Source organism: Camellia sinensis, chromosome 4, assembly GCF_055761805.1.
Source record: "Camellia sinensis isolate YWXY chromosome 4, ASM5576180v1, whole genome shotgun sequence".
In the NCBI taxonomy this organism is placed as follows: Eukaryota; Viridiplantae; Streptophyta; class Magnoliopsida; order Ericales; family Theaceae; genus Camellia; species Camellia sinensis.
Window position 1 is genome coordinate 213,115,208 of NC_138964.1, and position 20,955 is coordinate 213,136,162.

Sequence of the window (20,955 nt, forward strand, 5' to 3'; positions counted from 1 at the left end):
TTGACTCCTCCTTCTTCCATTGCAAGGCATCCTTGAAGCCAACCTAGCTTGCTTACACCACCACTACACACCATATACAACCTTGTCATACCACCCTAAAGCCTTGGTTGATCTTGAGGAAGTGTAATTCAAGCTTGAGAGTGCATTGAAATTGAGTTAGAAGTTCTAAGAACAAGCTTGTTTCTTGAAAGGTACAAGCTTGCTTTCCCTTTCCTTGCTTTCATTTTTGTTCTTTACTCCATCATTTTTGCTGTTTTGGTTGTTTTTGAGCTTGTTTGAAGTGTTGGAGTTGAGTTTGAAAGGTTACCAAAAGGGTACTCTTTCTACACCTTTATTTCATAACCTAAACTCTTCTCCTTTTCACTCTCTTTCTTTGGTATTCATACTGATTTTTAGAGGTTTAAAAGGGCTGAAAATCATGCTTTGAAGCTCCAAAAATTGAGGGATTAACCACCCCTCCTTATTCTTGTTTGTTAGCTTCAATTCTTATCTTTATTGCCTAGTTTTTCACCCTCTTTTCATGCATGTTTCACCTCTGATTTGCATGTATTTGGGACTGTTTTAAGGTTGTCTAAACTTTTCCATTTGGTTCATACCTTGTTAGATACATTTGAGGTCTCATAGTTGGCATACTTGTCGCTTAACATGCTTTCTTAGTTCATTTCACACGCTTTGAGGCTGAAATTTGCTAGTCAATCAATTAAGCCATATCTTTCATTCATGAGAATGGTTTCAACCAATTGAGTTCGCTCAATGCATGTAAGGGAGACCTACACTTAATGGCTTAATCTCTTTGGAGATTCATTGTCAACAGTGTAGTCTCCTTCGCATGTTTTGGAAGGACCTCTTGTTTGACATCACTTTTTGTTTAGAGGACTGAACATCACATTTGGACAAATAGACTAATGAATGACAAGGCCTAAAATAATTGGTTTAAAACTTGAATCAACACACTTAAAGAAAATGGCTAGAAAAGCTAGAACTTGGCCGGACGTCATGCCAAGTTCCTTGTGTCAAGGGTCATCAAACACCAATCCATGGTGTTCTTGATATCCTTGAAGCGTCTCAACTTCCTTTTTTGAGTTCATTCCATGAAAAAAAGAGAAGGGTGGTCTTTTGCATGACATTGATTGGTCCAAAATGACATCCGAGATCATCAAGCGATCATATCGCTCATTGATGGTTTCAGAGTCAATCCCAACCTTCTCTTGAAGCTCTTCTATGACAGAGAAGGAAGGAAGCACAAATAGAGCTTGAAAATGCTCTATCTGCACTGATTTCACCTCAGAGCATAGAAACAGAGTTTGCACCAAATCAATGCACGGCCGGCCCTCTATAGGCTTGGCCGGCCATCAAAATTGCACAGTCGGCCTTTGGTGTGTGGCCAGCAGTGCAATTTTGCAGAAACAAAGGCAGTGGCTGAAAGTGAAACAGAGGCAGTCTGGGGCAGACAGAGCAGTTTTCAGGCGATGCACATACAACCTCCATCCATCTTCCAACATGCTCGTATCAGATGCATTTGGTCGTTTAATTGTTTCATTAGCATCATTAATTATGTTGTAATATTTAATTAGTCTGATTAGTTGTAGCTAATTAGTTGATGTTGTAATATTGAATTAGTTTGGCCTAGTTAATTTCTTAAATTAATTAGCTTAGCTTAGCTTAGTTAGTTAGTTTATTCATTCAAACCCTCCTTCGCGAGGGTATAATGTTATAATAAGTGTGCGTGCGTGTGTATATGTCTTCCAACCCCACGCCCTTCTCCCTTTTATTTAATCGCTTTTGATTGTTAGATTAAGGACATGTTTTGATTAGCATACCTTATGCTTGCATCCATTCATTCGTATCGCATGCACCGAGGCTTGGCACATCATTCTAACTGCATTGCCATTTCAATATCTTATTTGAATATGTGTTTAATCACATGTTATCAAATCAATCCATATGTCATATTAGTAGCCGAGTCTATTAATTGCATATTGCATGTGTTGCATTAGGCATCTTACATAGTTAAGAATCATGCATTATTTTCTAACTCATGTTTCCTAGCTTAGAGTACTAGGTGAGTTTTTATGCTTTAGCATACTTGCATGAATGTGAATGTTGTCATGATTAGCATGCTTGCCATGTGGCTATGTGTTTACTTGCTAAACTGCTTGAGTGTCTGTGGATGAAGACTTGTTATTTGAATTGGAACAATTCAACAAATGTAAGTTTTAAGCCCACTATGTTTGGTGGCAAATCCGCAATCTTTAAACCCACTTGAGATGGCAAATTCAAATCATTTTCGCAAAACAAACATGAGTTGAATTATTCCAAAATGAGCAAACTAGTCTATACTTGAATTGTTCCAAAATGAGCAAGCTAGCTTAATAATCAACAAGAGCACATAATGTTGATAAAAATCATATCATGATTAGTAGAGACCGATCTTTGATCGAGCGAGCGAGGGTGCTCAATTCATGATCTTCCTCTCTCGTACCTAAGTTTCCGAGCCGAGGCAACTTTGGTGATGATGGACATGTGGCCTTTGGCACGAGTCATGGGTTTCCTAAATTTATCCAAAATAAATATTTAGGTGGCGACTTTGTATCTGGCAAAGCAGTCCAATTTTGGCATTTTTTATCCTAAAATCAATTTTCCAAAACGATTGCCGAATTTGGACTCTTTAGTGTTTATCAATTTCACATTGCACTTTTGGAATTAGATTTAGAACTGCGGGAGTCTGAACTGTAAGGCTTTCTTTCAAACCTTCCAAAAGGCGGGGCGTAGGAAAAGGCGAGCTACACCGATTAAAGGCGAAGAAATGGACGCCGAGATGAAGATCGCCTAAGTCAGACAACAGGAATGATCGGAAGTAGATTATGAAAAAAATCCCGGAGAAGGTGAATGGAACAATCACAGAGCTTGAAAAAGCTTGAGAATGGCGGACTGTAGAGAAAGAAAGTTTGAGCAGAGAGAAAACGAGAGAATGAGAAGTGAAAAGATGAAGAGAGCGAAGAGGGAGTTTTGTAAAAAATTTGAAAAGGCGGCAAACCATAATGAAATGCCTAGGACAACGTGCCTGTCAGGCGACGGGGGCAGAAATGACGCGACTTGATAGCGCTTGTCAAATGCGAACCAATAGCTATGGGACACGTGGAAGAAACGGTTGAAACGAACCATGCGTGGTAATTCATGCATAGTTAGAACTCTTGAAATTCTTGAAGTAATGAGGCAATAACCATAACTAGAGGAACGACCTCTGCTGGGACGTTTAAAGAACTTGATTCTTGGTTCTTGACCCTTGGTAAAGTGGACATTTCAGTCCTGGGTACTTGAAGCTGATGAAATGATCTCGGTCGTGAAAAAGAAATGAAATTTTAGCTGACATGCTATATGGGCAAACGATGTAGGTTCTATTATCTCAGGTTGCCGAGGTAATAAAACCTAGGGGCAGTTGTGGGGACGTATTTTGTGAATGATAGCACGTGGCTAAGGTGACGCCAAAGTGTCAGCCAAGGTGCCACATGTCTTGGTCATGCGCCGAGGTGGTCTCGGCTAGGACGAGGTTATCTGCGAAGATACTAAAATCCGAGATAAGCGAATAAGGGACAAGAGTCCTAGAACAAGGGAGGATCTCAGTCTGGATAAAGATAAGGCTCAAGAAGAGTTTACCTCTATCTAGATAAAGGTCCAGGATGAGCATTGAGCTTGAGTTCATTGAAGTGAGACTTCTAATAAGATCAGGTCATTGCTGGTTATAAAAGTAAGGCACCCTCGTGGGTATGAGGTAAGTTTTTTTTTGGGAGTTTAAGCAAAAAAAATTTATCTTTAAAAGATATTGATTATTGACTTAATCGTCGGAGTGCCCCCGGGTGGATGAACCACTACCAGATTCTCATCTTCTTATACAGGTTGTTGGGCTAAATCTATTCTGCCAGTGCTCTCCAGCTGAGTTCCTCGTTTGGTTGTGTGGTCAAAAATCAGCACCCACAAGAAGTGTAAGAAATCTTTGCACTTTATTACAGTGAACCAAACACTACCTTAGAGTTTCATGTGACATTTATTCTAGAAGATTAAAACATAGGGAAAAGGAAAACAGGGAAAGAAGCTTAATCAAACTACCAAATAAATAGTATGGAAGTAAACAACCTTTTTCCTTCCTCTAATCAATAATCAATTCGAAGACACTATAAGTCCAAATTCCAAGCTAATCTAAATTTGCAAAATTCCTTTCAATCTAGTACACCATCTTTATGGTAGTGATGTTGTACATACAGTTGGTTGTTGGATGAGTTTTGGTCTAAAGTCTACCCCTTTTGGCACTAATTTTTTTGGCTAGGCACATTTTGTAAGAGAGAGGTTACATTCTAAGAAGAAAACATTGCATATGAAAAGGCTATATCCAATTGCAAGGATAAAATATAGGAAAAGTATAAAGAAACAAATCTATTTAGGACTAAGTTCCAAGTCAGAGTTAAAGACCCAAAATTTATTTTGAAGTGTTTTTTTTACATTTTTTTTTTTTTTTTGTGGTAAGAAAGGTACTTTAGATTGCTTGAACATAAGTTGTCTAAATTAGCAGTTAACTGAACTCTACAAAGAGTTAAACACACCCATGTGTGGCTAAACAACTAACAAAGTCAAACTCTAAACAACCAACAAAATACTTTCATCAAATCAAACTCAACCACTCCAACCTCACAATTCCAGAAGCTATGAAATTTTTCTTTTCTTTTCTTTTTTTCAATAATCAAACACCCAGAAAAGCTACACAAAAAAAAAATGTAATGATAGAAAAAATCCAAAAAACAACAAATTTGACTATCCAAGCCTACAAACAAAAGTTGAGAGCTTTATTCGCTAAATAACAATTTCTAGCAACGCATAAAACATACGTTCAAAAACTTCAATCCCATCCCATTTAGACTATAACTTTATAGTTTCTGAAAATCTATATAAATATAACAAATGGCTAGTGTAGATTACCGATATAAGTAGAACATGTCCCTAAGAACTTGAAACACTTTTAAATAGGACATATCCCAAAAATATCTGATTTCCTGATTATAAATTCCAAGAGATGAGAGAAAACGACAAAGAAAAATAACCGATTTCCATTATTCATTCATAATCAACAATGATTCAAGATACAACTATAACCTGCTCAATCCATTTCAAAAGCATAACAACAAACTAAGCATCACTGTAACAATGTAATAAATATATTTTTTTTAAAAAAGTCCAATGTAACAATCAATTTTCAAAATAAACTAAAATAGTGTAAAACAATAACCACAGTAATTAATTTATTGCTGAATTTCAGCCTATATTATGGAAATACTTAAAGTTAGCCTACATCATTGTAATACTGTAAAATAGATTTAGTTCATTCCTTATTTATTCTAAGACGTTCAGTATATATACTCCTCTGAATAGTAATGAAATATGCAATTCATATTGTTCAATATCAAAGTTTTTAAGGTATCAGAGCACTACTTGCTCTAAGCAAGCTGTCTCTTCCTTCCTCTCTCTTCATTCTATTATTCCTCTTCACGTTCAGTGAAACCCAAACCGTGTCAAATAACTCATCCTCCTCTTCATTTGACATTCAGATTGTTGCTACTGCTAGAAACAATTCTACTCAAACCTCTTTTATTATCTCCATTAATGCCTCATCTCTCATACCATTTAAACTTTCCAAATGAGGCAATTATCCCTCCTAGAAAGCTCAGTTCTCCAACCTCCTATACGGATATGACTTGTTAGGCTATGTGGATAGCTTCTTTCCCTGTCCGCCCAAGACCAAAATCGTATCTAAATCTACCACTCAAGAAGCTAATCCGAGTCACAAACTCTGGCATCGTCAAGATCAATTGATTCTGCTTGCTATTCAAACTTCTATGTCAGGATCGGTGATCGCCCTTGTCAACCATTCCAAAACTACTGCTAAAGCATGGTCGAAACTTGAGACATCATTTGCCAATCACTCAAGCACTCACAAACTAACTCTTCTTAACACTCTCATGAATGTGACTAAAGAAGACAAGCTAGTAGCAGATTATTTGCAAACTCTCAAGGGTATTATGGACGATCTTACCATGGTTGGACACATACTAAGTGATAAAGAGGTAATTCACTACACACTCAATGGTCTTGGCTCTGAATTTAAAGAAATAGTAGCTGCAATAAGGGCTTATGATTCACCGTTGTCATATGAAAAACTCTATGAAGAATTGGTGGATCACAAAATCTACCTCAAGCGTGAAGAAACCAAGTGAGTGAGTCTCCTAATCACTGCTCAATTTAATCAAAAGAACTTTAAGGGCAAATGGGTTCAATCAGGTGGTGGCCAATCTCACTACAAAGGCCCTACTGGAAATTTTGGCAATAAAAATTATCCAAATATTCAAAATGATCCAGGCAATCACTTTGTCAACAAGAAACTTCATGGCAACCATCCCAATTACCAAGGCAACCAACAAGCTTCACCACAAGGCTTGTCAACTATGTGACAAGGTTGGCCACACAGCCAAACTGTGTCGGTCTCGTCTCCCTCCTTATCTCAAGTAAAATTGGCCACAAGCCCACTACACGGCTAGTGATCATAGTGGATCCATTAATCCTACCAACAACTAGGTTGTTGATTCTGGAGCATCGCATCACATCACCTCTGACCTCCAGAACTTGTCACTTACTCGGAGTATGGTGGTAATGAAGATATTATGATAGGTGACGGCAACGGTATTCCAATCACTCATATTGGTTCTACTACAATCAATTCAAAGATTCCACTTTCAATTTAAATAACGTTTTCTATGCTCCTCATATTAAAAAAAAATTTCTCTCTGTTTCCCAATTCTGCTCTCGTAATAATACTTCAATTGAATTTTTTCCTACTTTTTTTTCTTGTGAAGGATCTGAGCACGGGGGTCTCCTTGGTTCGAGGTCGGAATAATGGACACATCTATGAATGGCCCACTCTATCCCAACATCCTACTGCTCTTCTTAGGACTATTGTCTCCATGGATCATTGGCATCATCACCTCGGTTATCCCTCAGTTCAAGTTCTTCGCAAAATTGTATCCAATCAATCCTTGCCTGTATCGTCTCTGGAGTCATTAAGTTCTCATTATAACTCTTGTCTTAGCAATAAAAGCCACAAGTTACCGTTTGGTCTCTCCACTGTGTCCTGCACTCAACCTCTTGAGATACTCTATACGGATGTTTAAGGACCTTCTCCCATTACGACATTTGATAAATTTTGTTATTATATTATTTTTGTGGATTATTTCACCAAATACACCTGGTTCTATCCTATGAAATTGAAATCTGATATTTACCATGTATTTGACAAATTTCAGAAAGTTGTTGAGAATTATTTTCAAACCAAAATAAAGACTGTTTACTCAGATTGTGGTGCTGAATTCCAAGGTCTAAGTCATAAACTTTATTCATGTGGTATTTAACACTTAAAATCCCCACCATATACTCCGGAGCTTTGTCGGTACCGCTGAATGCAAACACTGCCATATTGTTGAAACTGGACTCACACTTCTTCATCAAGCTTCCATGCCTCTTCGGTTCTGGTCCCTTGCCTTTGCCACCGCTGTGTTCCTTATCAATTGAATGCCCACCTCTATTCTCCACTTCCAATCCTCATATCAACTTATCTTCAAAACTTCTCCACACTACCAGAAATTAAAAGTTTTTGGTTGTCTCTGTTAACCTTGGCTCCGTTCCTACGCTAAGCATAAACTAGACCCATGATCCAAGTCTTGTGTTTTTGTTGGTTACTCTCTTGAACATAACGCGCATTATTGTCTCGAACTCTCTACTAGTCATCTATTCGTGTCCCGCCACGTTGTTTTCGTTGAGTCTATTTTTCCTTTTCATAACAATTCTCCACATGATGCCATAGTTTTTGGAGATACCCTCCATCAATGGACTTTCCCATCTACTAACTCTCCTTCCCATTTTACAACCCCCCAGCCACTATCATCAATTAGTCCAATCCTAGTTGACTCTCTTACCTTACCCAATCCACAACATCCTCTCCCTGCATCTGCTACTCCTAGCAGTTCTTCTTCAAGCACCACACCACATTCTTCTCCACCCATGACTCTTCCAAACCATAGCTCATCCTCACCATGCCCAATCTCGCACTCATCTTCTCCTATACCCACATCTTCCTCGATGCCCTTCCCCGTGAACGCCCATTCATCTCAATGGTCCAACATTTTGCTCGCTAATGATGTCTCCGCCCTTAGTTCATCACAGGTAAGTCCTCCTACTCTCTCTCCCTATATCTCCTCTACCATATCACCTCTACCCACACCACCTCCACAACTGTATCACATGGTTACTCGCTCCAAAAATAAAATCTTTCGACCCAAACAAATCCTTGATCTGCATGCCCGAGCAAAAATCATCGAACCCTCCGCAGCTACTCAAGCACAAAAACTTCCACATTGGCGCACAACCATGTGTGATGAATATGATGCTCTCTTTTAGAACCACACATGGACACTCATCCCACCATATCTCTCCCAAAATGTTGTTGGCTTGAAATGGGTTTTTAGAATTAAAAGGAACCCAGATGGTACCGTTACCCGCTACAAGGCACGCCTTGTCACAAAAGGGTTTCATCAGCGCCCTGGCCTAGATTTCCATAATACATTCAGTCCGGTTGTCAAACCAACGACTATTTGTATCATTCTAACACTTGTCGTGGTTCACCAATGGCCTCTTCGCCAATTAGATATCAACAATGCTTTTTTGCAACGAACACTTCATAATGATGTTTTTATGCTGCAACCATAGGGATTTGTTCATCCACAATTCTCGTCTCATGTGTGCAAGCTTCACAAAGTTGTTTATGGACTCCGTCAAGCCCCTCGAGCTTGGTACCAAGAATTGCGCCAATTTCTACTTCACATTGGCTTCCTTAACTCCAAATCTGACAGCTCCCTCTTCATTTTTGGTCACCCTAGCTATGTGATCTATCTTCTGGTGTATGTTGACGATATCATTGTTACTGGTTCAGTCCCGAAACAAGTTCAACATTTCATTCTTCAACTTTCCATTATGTTCTCTCTCAAAGACTTAGGGAACCTAAGCTACTTCTTAGGTGTTGAAGCAGTTCATACATCTTCAGGGCTCTTTCTCACACAACAAAAATATGTCTCTGATCTTCTTGTCAAGACCAAGATGCTCGACGCTAAAGAAGTCAGCACCCTTCTCAATCCCTCTGACACTCTCCAATTGAATGATGGTAGTGCTTCCTTTGATGCCACTTCCTATCGTCAAGTTCTTGGGTCCTTGACAAACTCTCATAGTTTATACATCGGCCAACCACTACTCATTATGCTGCTATGAAACGTCTTCTTCGATATCTCAAAGGTACTCTCACTCATGGTCTACTCATTCGCTACCGTTTTTCCTTGAAACTTCATGCCTTTGCAGATGCGGATTGGGCTGGCAATCCTGATGATCGTACCTATACCACCGCCCATGTTGTCTTTCTTGGCTCTAATCCTATCAGCTGGAGCTCCAAGAAACAAAAAACAGTGGCGTTATTATCTACAGAAGCAGAGTATCGGGCCATTGCCTCCACTGCAGCCAAAGTCAACTGGATCATGAATCTCCTTGGAGAATTGCATGTCAACTTCTCCCCACCAACGATTTACTGTGACAATGTGAGTGCCACTTATCTTTGTGCTAATCCCGTGTTTCACTCTCGCATGAAACATGTAGCTATTGATTTTCATTTTGTTCACGACCAAGTCTCCAACAACAAGCTTTGTGTTGCTCATGTTCATACTGTTTATCAACTTGTGGACTCTCTTACAAAGCCTCATGCCCGAAAATAGTTTCTCTCTCATCGTTCCAAGATTGGCATCTTTGACAGAAGCTCATTCTTGTGAGGGGATGTAAAGCAATAACCACTGTAATTAAGTTATTGCTTAATTTCAGCCTATATTATGGAAATACTTAAAGTTAGCCTACATCATTGTAATACTGTAGAATATATTTAGTTCATGCCTTATTTATTCTAAGATGTTCAATATATGTACTCCTCTAAATAGTAATGAAATATGTAATTCATATTGTTCAATATCAAAGTTTTTAAATAGATATGTAACGATATAAAATGAAATGAAATGAAATGATGGGTGTTGAAGGTGGAGTTGGGGAGGAGGCTTTGAGTGAGGGAGCTACATATTAGAACCAGTGGGGTGTGGGGAGTATTTTTTGGCTAAATGTCATATAAGACTTTGTATTTTCCTATCTTCATTTTGGTTTTCCCTTTTTGCTTGACACATTTTCAACTTGGAACATGAAACTCATCACTTTTGCAACAGGTATTCATCGGACTAGACGAAACAATTGCATATAGTTCACTAGTTGTGCGTAAACTTGGTGCTTTACCCATTTCTTGAAAAACCATATTTTTTACTTAAGGTTATATTAATCGCTAAAATCAGACGACTTAAATTTTGCTCTTTTTTTTTTCAATACATACGTAGGTTTTCTATAGCCAAATAAATTTTTAAAATAGTATAAGCAAAAAGCCACAACTATATAAGAAGCACAAAAGCAAGACAATCCATCTCAATTATCATAATCCTATTTACCAGATTAATAAGTGATATTGATTACTTGAAAGTAGAAAAATGAAAGAAAAAAATAGGAAAAAAACAACCCATTATTGGATTATTAATAGGAAAAATAGCCCCAAATGTTTAATTTCTCGATTGATCCCTAAAATCAATCCATTTCAATTATAGCTTACTTAATACAATTAAACTTGCTTAATACATTCATAATCAAAAGCATGAACAACAAAATAATTCAAAAATTATAACCTGCTTAATATGGATTTATGGGCAAATAATTCAAAAGCATGAACAACAACAATGTAACAATCAATTTGCTTAACAAAATATGACATGCTTAACACAGTCCACAACAACACAAAAATGAAATGAAATTAAATGAAATGAGAGGGAGCTTTGGGTGAGGGATTGCAGGAGCAACATATGGGTATGGAGAGGGAGCTTCAGGTGAGGGAATAAGAGAGTGGAGAGTTTCAGGTGGGGTTAGGAAGGGGTTTTGGGCAGGGTTAGGAAGGGAGGAAGTTGGAGCATGAGGGAAAGAGCTCCAAGGATAAATACCATAATAGAATGAGCTTTTGCAGATCTACCATGCATAAATGCTATGACAACGGTCTTGTAAGAGAGAGGCCTTACTTGAAAGTGAACGATCTTTCCACTACCGACGACAACCACCGAAACAACGAAGAGTCCAGTGAAAAGAGAGTAAAAGAGAGAAACAGTGATGAAGAAATGGGTTTGAATACAACCACTGAACTAAAGCAATGAAGAACCAAGTGAAGAGGGTGTAAGAGAGAGAAACATGATGATGAAATGAGCTTGAAATTTTGGACGGTGAAGAGAGAGCAAGAGACTAAAATGGGTTTAAAATGTTTTGAACTTTCAAGCCTATAGGCTATATCTAACGATGAAGGTAAAAAGACACAAAATCTCAAATTAATCTCAATCTTCAAATCCATTGCCACCTAAGATACATGTCCTATCTAGATTCAAAAGCATAGTTGTTTTGTTATATAGATGTGTCGATGACGTGGCACCTGCGTGTTGATAAGTTGGCAATGATGTGGAATATGTGTGGCACAAAATGTGCAGCTGACGTGTCATTGAACTAACAAATCTTTTTTGCTTTAGAATATTCTAACAGAACATTCTCTCCCATCATCGGAACAATACATGGGTCATTGGATAAGACAAGTAATGTGTGTGGTTTAACAAGCTAAAATTCAAGGTGTGCATAAGAGTGCGTCAGACCTCTGTTTGTTTCGATTTTTGCACCTGTGAACTCCTTGGAATGGGAAGAATGGCTTGATGGGGTTCAACTATGGTACCCAAAAGTGATATTTGGGCACCATACATGAAAACAATTTTGAACCATTAGATTGAAATCTTTAAATCTTAACCATCCAAAATCAAAACAAGTTAAAAAATAAATTTAAAAAAAAAAAGCTTGTTACCACCGGTCAATACACTCTCTCTACTGGTATTGTTTTTTGTTTCTATGTACTCTCTTCTCTCTCTCTCTTTCTCTACTGTGTTCTTCTATCTCTATACTCTCTTCTCTCTCTCTCTACTGTGTGAGGGTTTCTACAAGCCCTTCTCTCTCACACCTGACCGGCCTCTCATCGCCTCGATCCCATTGTTCCACCACCACCGACGCAACCCCGCCTTGATTCTGGCCACTCTTTTGCCCTGAAGATCGTCGACAAGACCAGAAGCTCTGTTCAATGGCTACTTGTGATAGGAACAAGAAGAAAAGGGTTTGCATTCTAAACATTTTTTTTCCTTTTGGAACCTTTAAACTGGTTTTCTTTTGTTCAATGGCTTCCTCCGACTTGTTCATGGCTTTTGGAGTGAATATGCAACTGTATTATTGCAATCCCAAGTCTTCCTTTTTTGTTTTTTTTTTATTTTTTTTGGGTTCAAAATCATCTGGAAGTGGTCCTGTTTTTTTTTGGTCTTAAAAATCAAAGACAAAAGTGGGTGAGTTGGCTTTATTTTTTTGGTTTCTCTACTTTCGAAACCTTTTTTTTTTTCTTTTCTGATTTTTTTGTTCAAAATCAAAGACAAAAGTAGGTGGGTAATTTGGCTTTATTTTTTTTTGGGTTTCTCTGCTTTTTAAACCTTTTTTTTTCCTGATTTTTTTTTTTAGTGAAAATGAATGACAAAAGTAGATGGGTAAGTAGATGGATAGAGTAAAAATCATATATATATATTGATTTTTTAAAAATATTTATTTTTGTATGGTATTTTTTTGAATTTTTAGTATGTGGTTGGAGGTGGCGTTTTTTTTCCCTCAATCCCCAAATCTTTCTAGAATATTGGGTATATGGTTGTCTCATATGCTTTGCAGTTTGTTTGGTTATGGGTATGAATTTTGTGTTGTCTCATATGTTGTGTTACTTATTTTTTAAAGTAAAAATGGTTCATGGTCCATATGTATTTTTTATGTTCTTTCTTTCTTTTTTTTCTGTTCTTTATCATTTATGCACCTAATTGTTTTTGGAATGGAAGGACTTGAATGGTTGACAAATTGTCCCATTCACTACTAGAAAAGGGGCTTTATGACATTGAATTTTTTGCGACGACTTAAAAACCGTGGCAAATAACAAGCTTTTGCAATAGTAAAAAACTTCATCACTAAATATAATTTTTTGCGATGGAAATAATCCATTGCAAAAAAGAAGATAATAAAAAATGATATTTTTAGTAATGGGTAACCCATTACGTCACAAAAGACGCAACATATGCAATGGTATGTTACTTCCGTCGCATAGCAATGTTTTATGCTTCAGTTTGATTTGATTTTAAATTTTATAAAATCATAAATAATAATTTGATCTTTGATTTATTCTGAAATCTAATCATGCACCTCTCTAATTTGACAAGTTATTTGGTAATTTTTGAGCAATGTTCCACATCATTTTGAGGTGATACTTATCTAATTATCTTTCAAAACTAACTAAAAAATATTAAGTGTTACTATTTTAATTAATAAAAATCATATTATGACATTTGTAATTTTTCATTTTCGAGCAACATGTCTGATTAATTAAATGAAATTAACAAAAATCACTATTGGAGAAAGGTGAAAATCCTCTTAGTTAGGGGTGGACAAATATCCACAAGATCTATCAAAATCGAATTGACCAACTAATCTGCCACAAAATAAATGATTTTAATGGTTTAAATGGATAGATGCAGATGGTTTTTCCTCAATCAGCCTAAATTCGAATGGACTATAGATATGGAAAGTCACTGCACCTAATTCGATTTGCTTACACTTTTAAAAAATGATGTTATATTTTTCTCTTAATCCCCAAATCTTTCTAGAATACTAGGTATATGGTTGTCTCATATGTTTTGGAGTTTATTTGTTTGTTTGTTTGTTTGTGGGTATGAATTTTGTGTTGTCTCATATGGTTTGTTACTTATTTTTTTTTAAAGTAATGGTGGTCCCATTTGTAATTTTTATGTTTTTTGTTTCTTTTTCTTATTTTTTTCTTTATCATTTATACACTTTGTTTGTTTTTAGAATGGAGGGACATGAATGGTTGACAAATTGTCCCATTGGTGGGTAATGGGGACTTTGACACTTTTTGCTAGACAATAAATGGTTGAGTTTTTTGTATTATCTCATGCTTTGTTGTTTATATTTTTAAAAGTAAGATAGTTTATGGTGGCCCCATTTGTGGTTTTTTTTTTTTTTTTTTAAGTCTTATTTCTATTATTTTTTTGAAGTAAGATAGTCCATGATAGTCATATATCTATTATCGGTTTGCTTTGGAGATTGTGTATATGGGACCATATGCTTTATTACATTTATTTTTAAAAGCAATATAGTTCATGTGATCCCATTTGTGATTTTTTTGTTTTGTTTCTTTTTTTTCTTTTTTCTTTTTTTAAAGCAAGATAGCCCATGATGGCCCCATTTCTGTTATTGTTTTTGTTTATAGAATGGGGGGATATGTAGGCTTGATTAATTGTCCTATTAGTGAATAACTAGGACTTGGGTGTGTAATCTTAAAAGAATATATATATATATATATATATATACACACAATATTTATAGAATACAATGAAAGAACACTACAAAAAATTAATGATATTGATAATATGTTTTAATTGTAGTGTTTTAATATATGATTAAATTTTCATAGTATGTTTTGGAATTTAAATTTGGTCTAATGTATTTTTTGTTATTGTGTTTAGCTAACCATGGCAACTCGGACAGCATTGAACTCAGTTTATGAGTTAATACAATTGCTTCAACCATTACAAAAAGAAGCTATCAAATCAATTGGCTTTGGAGGTTTATTAGAGCTTAAATGCACGAGATTATCACGACAACTCTGTGAATGGTTGGTTGGTTGTTTTGATCATACATCTCGGTGTTTATTCGTTCATGGTAAAAGAATAATTATAACACCATTTGATGTAAGCCACATATTAGGACTTCCTTGTGAGGGATCAATTATAAACGTAAATGGGGACCACACTGATATTGAAGAGTTGTCGAACAAGTATGGTGTTAAGAAGTGTGGTTCTATTTCATTGAGGTCTTTAAGGAATGAGTTGTTTGATATGAAAGTAGACGGGGATGATTTTAAGGGAAGATTTGTATTGTACATTCTAGGTTCTCTTTTGTGCCCTACATCGGAGTTGTCAATAAATCGTTGTTTTCTCCATTCCTTGAAGGATATGTCTTCTTTACATAAGTTAAATTGGTCAAAACTCGTCTTAGACTTTTTAGTCGATGGTGTGCGAAAGTACAAGGACAAAGGAGAAGGAAAGGGACAACGAGGAATTCGAGGTTGCTTGTTTTTTCTGATGGTATGTTTCTAAATCATGGTAAACAAATGATTGTCTATTTAGTGCATTCTTGAACTTACTAATCATTACATAACCATATCATGTAGTTATTCTACATTGAGCATGTGACACCTGCTGTGGATTTTGTTAGTCCATGTGCAAGTAGACAAGCACCTCGTTTAGTATATTGGACAGATGAGGTGATTAAAAAGAGAATCTCCATGTTAGAAAAACTTCAATACCAAAACAACAAGAAGGTAATCTTATGTGTTATATAATTTAATTTGTATGCGTGTTGTAATTAAAGAATTCGTTTAACATGTTTGTTATTATTTTCTTAATAGGTTGGTTTTATTGTTGAAGATAATGATGTGAGTGTAGAGCCAAACATAAATGCACGGCTAAGTAATGTTGAAAAATAAGTGAAAGATTTGAGAGGAGACTTAAATAACTTAGTCGTTGGTGTCAGTCAATCAATAGAATCTGCCAAAGAAGAGATTTTGATAGCAATTGCAAAGGTAGCTAATGGGTCATGGGCTATTGAGAAGGAGAAGCACTCTCATGATATCGATTGTCAATTGAAAAATGAAGATATCTTGGATGACAAATGGAGTCCCCCACCTTATGCTTTCCAAGATCGTACGTCTCCTATGGATAAACAACTCAAACAAGAAAATGAGGGATTGCCTAAGATTCCATTAGGTGATCAGTTCACATCGTCCGTATCTCCATTTGCACCATTTTTTAGTGAACATGAGCTACTACAACCAAAGTTACCAAAAGTGATTTTAAAAAGGTCAATTCCGGTAAATGATGGTGCCGAGTCTTCAACAGTTTTGCCTTATCATATGAAGCTTAGGAGGGAAAGCAAACGAAAAAAAAGCAAACATATACTTTCACCCTATGATGTTGAACTTGGCAAGGTAAGATACATTATTATTATTATTATTATTATTATTATTATTATTATTATTATTATTATTATTATTATTATTATTATTATTACTATTTGTTTTGTTTTGTTGTTAGAATTGAAAGTAGTTATTGATTTATTTGTGTTATGTAGAAATATAATATAACAAGCAAACAACTTAACATGTTGCCTAAATATGCACAAGAGGTAATAAATAATATTTGTACACATAACAATTTTTTTAAAAATAATTCATTACAAATGAACTTAGTCACCGACTGATTTATGTTATACAGGAAGCTACAATGAAAAATAAACAAGTTGTTGTGTTTCCTGAACAACATTCGAGAAAGGTATACTTATGTTTTCTTATAGAAACTCATTTTTAGGAGAATATTCAATTACATACTTTATGAAAATGTTATTAATGATTGGTTAAAAACAGATTTCTGAGTTGTTGAGTATGCCAACTCCCATGAAAGGATTTGATTTGCCACCGCTTTCAGTTGAGGATAAATTGATAAGAGACTATTTGTTTCATCGTCGTAAATTGGAAAGGTTCTATTTCTTTCAAGAAATATTTTCTTTTATGTTTCATGTATTTATATTGTCACATTGACATGTATCACTTAATTAATATGATAGTGAAATTCTTATTAACTTTGATATTCAACATGGAACGCGCAAAAACATATGGACATTAGATCGTGGTTGTTGGCTTGATGGACAAGTAAGTAGTAAACCATTGCTCAAATGAATTTATAATGTACAAGATAATTGCATTTATTGATGAGTTTTTGTTTCTTAGATAATTACTTTAGTTGCTTTACAATTTACATTAAAGCAAAAGGATCGTATCCCAAATGCGAAATATCCAGCATGGTATCTACCTACATATTTTTCGGTAATTTACTTATGTATTTTACAATTAAAAGCATTTGACTACGTAGTTTGTGTTATTGATATTTATACTAATTTTTATGAGTTGTAGCAACATATTTTGCAACACAAGGTTCATAAGCCAAACATGCTCAAGTCCTATTTTGGAACAAAACGGTACACGGGAAAAATTGAATCATGTGAAAGGGTATTGATTTGTTATTATCTCACTTTACTTTTGTTTAATATGTTAATGAATATGATAGTGCTGATTATTGATTTAATATAGGTGTACATTCCAATTAATGATGCGGGTGAACATTGATATATGTGTGTGGTATACATGCGACAACAAGTGGTATATATCCTTGATCCGTATATATCAAGAAGAAGTAGAACTCGGCCAACTCAAGTAAAAAAAGTGGTATACATCCTTGTACAATGTCGTTATTTGTATTTTGTATTGCATGTTTTCCTACTAATTAGTTATGTAAATAACAGGTTGAAGTGTTACATGACTTATTGGGAATTCAGTACAAGAATGCATATACAAATAAAATTACCGAGTTTCCAATTAGAACACTTGAATGGCTTCCACAACAAAGTAATGGCTATAATTGTGGAATGCATGTCATCAAGTATTTTGAATTGGTGCAATTTATTGATTCCGAAGCTTGTTTGCTTCAATTTGACTCGTGGGATGCTAGACAAAGATTAGCACTGGGCTTAGTTTGAGATGCAAACAATAAAATTGGGTCAAGAGTGATAGAATTGGCTTGTGATAGATAATTGTCATGTATCATTGATGTTGTTGCATGTTCATACTTGAATTATGTGAATTTCAACTGAATTTGTTTTGGGGAGGATGTAGAGCAAATGGATTTTAATCGTATGATTTTTGTCGTTTTTTAGTAATTTGGATTTGGATTGTACATGGGCAGGGTTTGAATTAATTATGACTTACCACTTTGTTATACTTCAATGACTCCACTTACTATTTCATTATTCTTTACTTACCATTTTATTCAACCATACTTACTAGTTAAAAAGACTCTACTTACAAGTTTATTAGACTTAACTTACAACTCAAATAAGCTTCACTTACTACCACTCAAATAAATTCCACTTACTACTTTATTACTCTTTGCTTACTATTTTATTCAATCATACTTACTAGTTAAAAAGACTCTACTTACAAGTTTATTAGACTTAACTTACAACTCAAATAAGTTTCACTTACTACCACTCAAATAAATTCCACTTACTACTTTATTACTCTTTGCTTACTATTTTATTCAATCATACTTACTAGTTAAAAAGACTCTACTTACAAGTTTATTAGACTTAACTTACAACTCAAATAAGCTTCACTTACTACCACTCAAATAAATTCCACTTACTACTTTATTACTCTTTGCTTACTATTTTATTCAATCATACTTACTAGTTAAAAAAGACTCTACTTACTAGTTTATTAGACTTAACTTACCACTCAAATAAGTCTCACTTACTACCACTCAAATAAATTTCACTTACTACTTTATTACTCTTTGCTTACCATGTTATTCAACCATACTTACTACTTAAAAAGACTCTACTTACTAGTTTATTAGACTTAACTTACCACTCAAATAAGTCTCACTTACTACCACTCAAATAAATTTAACTTACTACTTTATTACTCTTTGCTTACCATGTTATTCAACCATACTTACTACTTAAAAAGACTCTACTTACTAGTTTATTAGACTTAACTTACCACTCAAATAAGTCTCACTTACTATCACTCAAATAAATTTCACTTACTACTTTATTACTCTTTGCTTACCATGTTATTCAACCATACTTACTACTTAAAAAGACTCTACTTACTAGTTTATTAGACTTTACTACTCAAATAAGTCTCACTTACTACCACTCAAATAAACTCCACTTACTACTTTATTACTCTTTACTTACCATTTTATTCAATCTTACTTACTAGTTAAAAAGACTCTACTTACTAGTTTATTAGACTTAACTTACCACTCAAATAAGTCTCACTTACTACCACTCAAATAAATTTCACTTACTACTTTATTACTCTTTGCTTACCATGTTATTCAACCATACTTACTGCTTAAAAAGACTCTACTTACTAGTTTTTCCTGACATAAATAACACTTGCTCGGATTTTATTTGTTCGCGAACTTTGAAAAATATGGCACGAGTAAATATATCAGCTGCATGTCTTTCAATCCTTTTCATACCTGTAGAAAGAATAGGAGTGGTATTCTCAGTTTCGAATTGTGCCTTAGCTTCGTTATGGCGAAGTCTTGCAAGTGCTCTATCATATGCCCTTACAAATTCAAAGAGCCTTAGGCGCACCTTTAGGAATCGATTCAAAAATGCATTCATACTCTCACAACGTTGCGTGCTTTTTGCACCAGCAAAGAAATGTCCATGGAGGTATGCTTCAGCCCATAGAGTACGCTTGCAATATACATCTGCAATCCACTTGTTATTATGACGGCCATACTTGTCTACAAAGTTCTTCCACTCTAATTCAAACATTTCTTGTGTACATTGCATTGACATGCATTTTTCAAAGCTATGAAGAAATCCATCTATGTGGATATTGGAAAGAGCATTCATTTTAAGATGCCATTTACATAATCGATGTCGAGCAGTAGGCATAACTGTTTTGATTGCTCTACACATGGCCTTATCCCCGTCAGTGATTACGGACAGAGGCATCTTGTGATCCATCGCATCAAGAAATTTCTCTAACACCCATATGTATGTCTCTACTGTCTCGGAAGCTAACAGTGCACACCCAAAAACAGTCGTTTGAAAGTGGTTGCTCACACCTTGTAGTATCACAAAAGGTTTGTTGTACGCATTTGTCCGATACGTAGTATCAAACATCAACACATCACCAAAATACAGATAATCTGTTCGAGATCCACCATCAGTCCAAAACAAATTATTTAATCGATTTTCTTCATCTACATCATATTTATAATAAAACATTGGATCTTGCTCTTCTTTACCACATAAGTAAGCCAAAGCACCTTCTGCGTCACCATCGACAACTTGCACTCTACGCTCAGTCCCAAAATGGTTGTACATGTCCTTCTGTATGAACCCAACATTCTCATAACCACCTGCTTGTTGTGCAGCAAAGTCCATAATGTGACTTGTCCTCATACCAATATGATGCATTGCATTGCCTTGTGCCTTGTCGGCACTCGTAACATTCCGGTGTGAGCGAAGAAATTGAACACCAAGAGGCCCTATCATGGAATGATTGTGCTCCTTGAAAAATTCATTCACTTCATATTTGGAAGTACTCCGATTGTATTTGATACGAAAACAAGCACGACAACCAACTCTAGTTAATTGTTTTGGTTCTCTTTTACGTTCTTCAACCTCAAGGTATTTGGATTGTCTATATCCTTCTTTTGAACATACCTAACTCCTTGATATAACCATATTATTCTTGTCCTTATACAATTGATCCCTTCGAATACTAAAGCCTTTTACCTTAGCATACGAATTATAAAATCTTTCTCCGTTTTCTTCTGAATCAAATGTCATTTCAAACACATCCTTTTCAGTTAATTCATCTAGACGCTTAATATCTCTTTCGGTTGGAATATTATTAGAATTGACGATATTATCTTCGTTATGAATATTATACTCACCATCATTACCGTCATCATCAACTAGTTCATATATAATGTTATTCTTGTTTTGCTCAGTGTTGTCTTCCAT

At 35.4% G+C, this 20,955-nt stretch overlaps 2 protein-coding genes and 2 long non-coding RNA genes across 4 annotated transcripts in view; 2 read left to right on the plus strand and 2 right to left on the minus strand.

Moving 5' to 3' along the window:
• LOC114308388 (uncharacterized) overlaps positions 1 to 11,567 on the minus strand; it is a 43,306-nt gene extending 31,739 nt beyond the window's left edge. The window contains exon 1 of the long non-coding RNA XR_014328364.1: positions 11,235 to 11,567. This is a non-coding gene — a long non-coding RNA (uncharacterized LOC114308388). The remainder of the gene's footprint in view (positions 1 to 11,234) is intronic.
• Positions 11,568 to 14,811: 3,244 nt separating this feature from the next.
• On the plus strand, positions 14,812 to 16,322 carry LOC145823551 (uncharacterized). The gene is made up of 3 exons (XM_082923037.1): positions 14,812 to 15,428; positions 15,515 to 15,664; positions 15,752 to 16,322. The coding sequence occupies exons 1-3, from the start codon at positions 14,814 to 14,816 to the stop codon at positions 15,827 to 15,829; spliced, it is 843 nt and encodes a 280-aa protein (XP_082779163.1). The 5' UTR covers positions 14,812 to 14,813; the 3' UTR covers positions 15,830 to 16,322.
• A 193-nt stretch (positions 16,323 to 16,515) lies between these two features.
• On the plus strand, positions 16,516 to 18,204 carry LOC145823552 (uncharacterized). Its single transcript, XR_014365848.1, has 3 exons — positions 16,516 to 17,407; positions 17,489 to 17,623; positions 17,701 to 18,204. It is a non-coding gene; the product is annotated as an uncharacterized LOC145823552 (long non-coding RNA).
• A 1,125-nt stretch (positions 18,205 to 19,329) lies between these two features.
• LOC114291778 (protein FAR1-RELATED SEQUENCE 5) lies at positions 19,330 to 20,955 on the minus strand. Its single transcript, XM_082924090.1, has 2 exons — positions 20,725 to 20,955; positions 19,330 to 20,652 (listed from the first exon to the last, which is right to left on the minus strand). Exons 1-2 carry the CDS (start codon positions 20,953 to 20,955, stop codon positions 19,330 to 19,332), a joined length of 1,554 nt encoding a protein of 517 aa, XP_082780216.1.

Bases quoted from the DNA above. Each gene is read 5' to 3' on its own strand.
- LOC145823551 (XM_082923037.1), top strand. From the start codon at position 14,814: ATGGCAACTCGGACAGCATTGAACTCAGTTTATGAGTTAATACAATTG. The intron at 15,429-15,514 runs GTATGTTTCTAA...CATATCATGTAG, and splicing joins GTTGCTTGTTTTTTCTGATG to TTATTCTACATTGAGCATGT. The intron at 15,665-15,751 runs GTAATCTTATGT...TTTTCTTAATAG, and splicing joins AATACCAAAACAACAAGAAG to GTTGGTTTTATTGTTGAAGA.
- LOC114291778 (XM_082924090.1), bottom strand. From the start codon at position 20,955: ATGGAAGACAACACTGAGCAAAACAAGAATAACATTATATATGAACTA. The intron at 20,653-20,724 runs GTAAAAGGCTTT...TCAAGGAGTTAG, and splicing joins TTTATAATTCGTATGCTAAG to GTATGTTCAAAAGAAGGATA.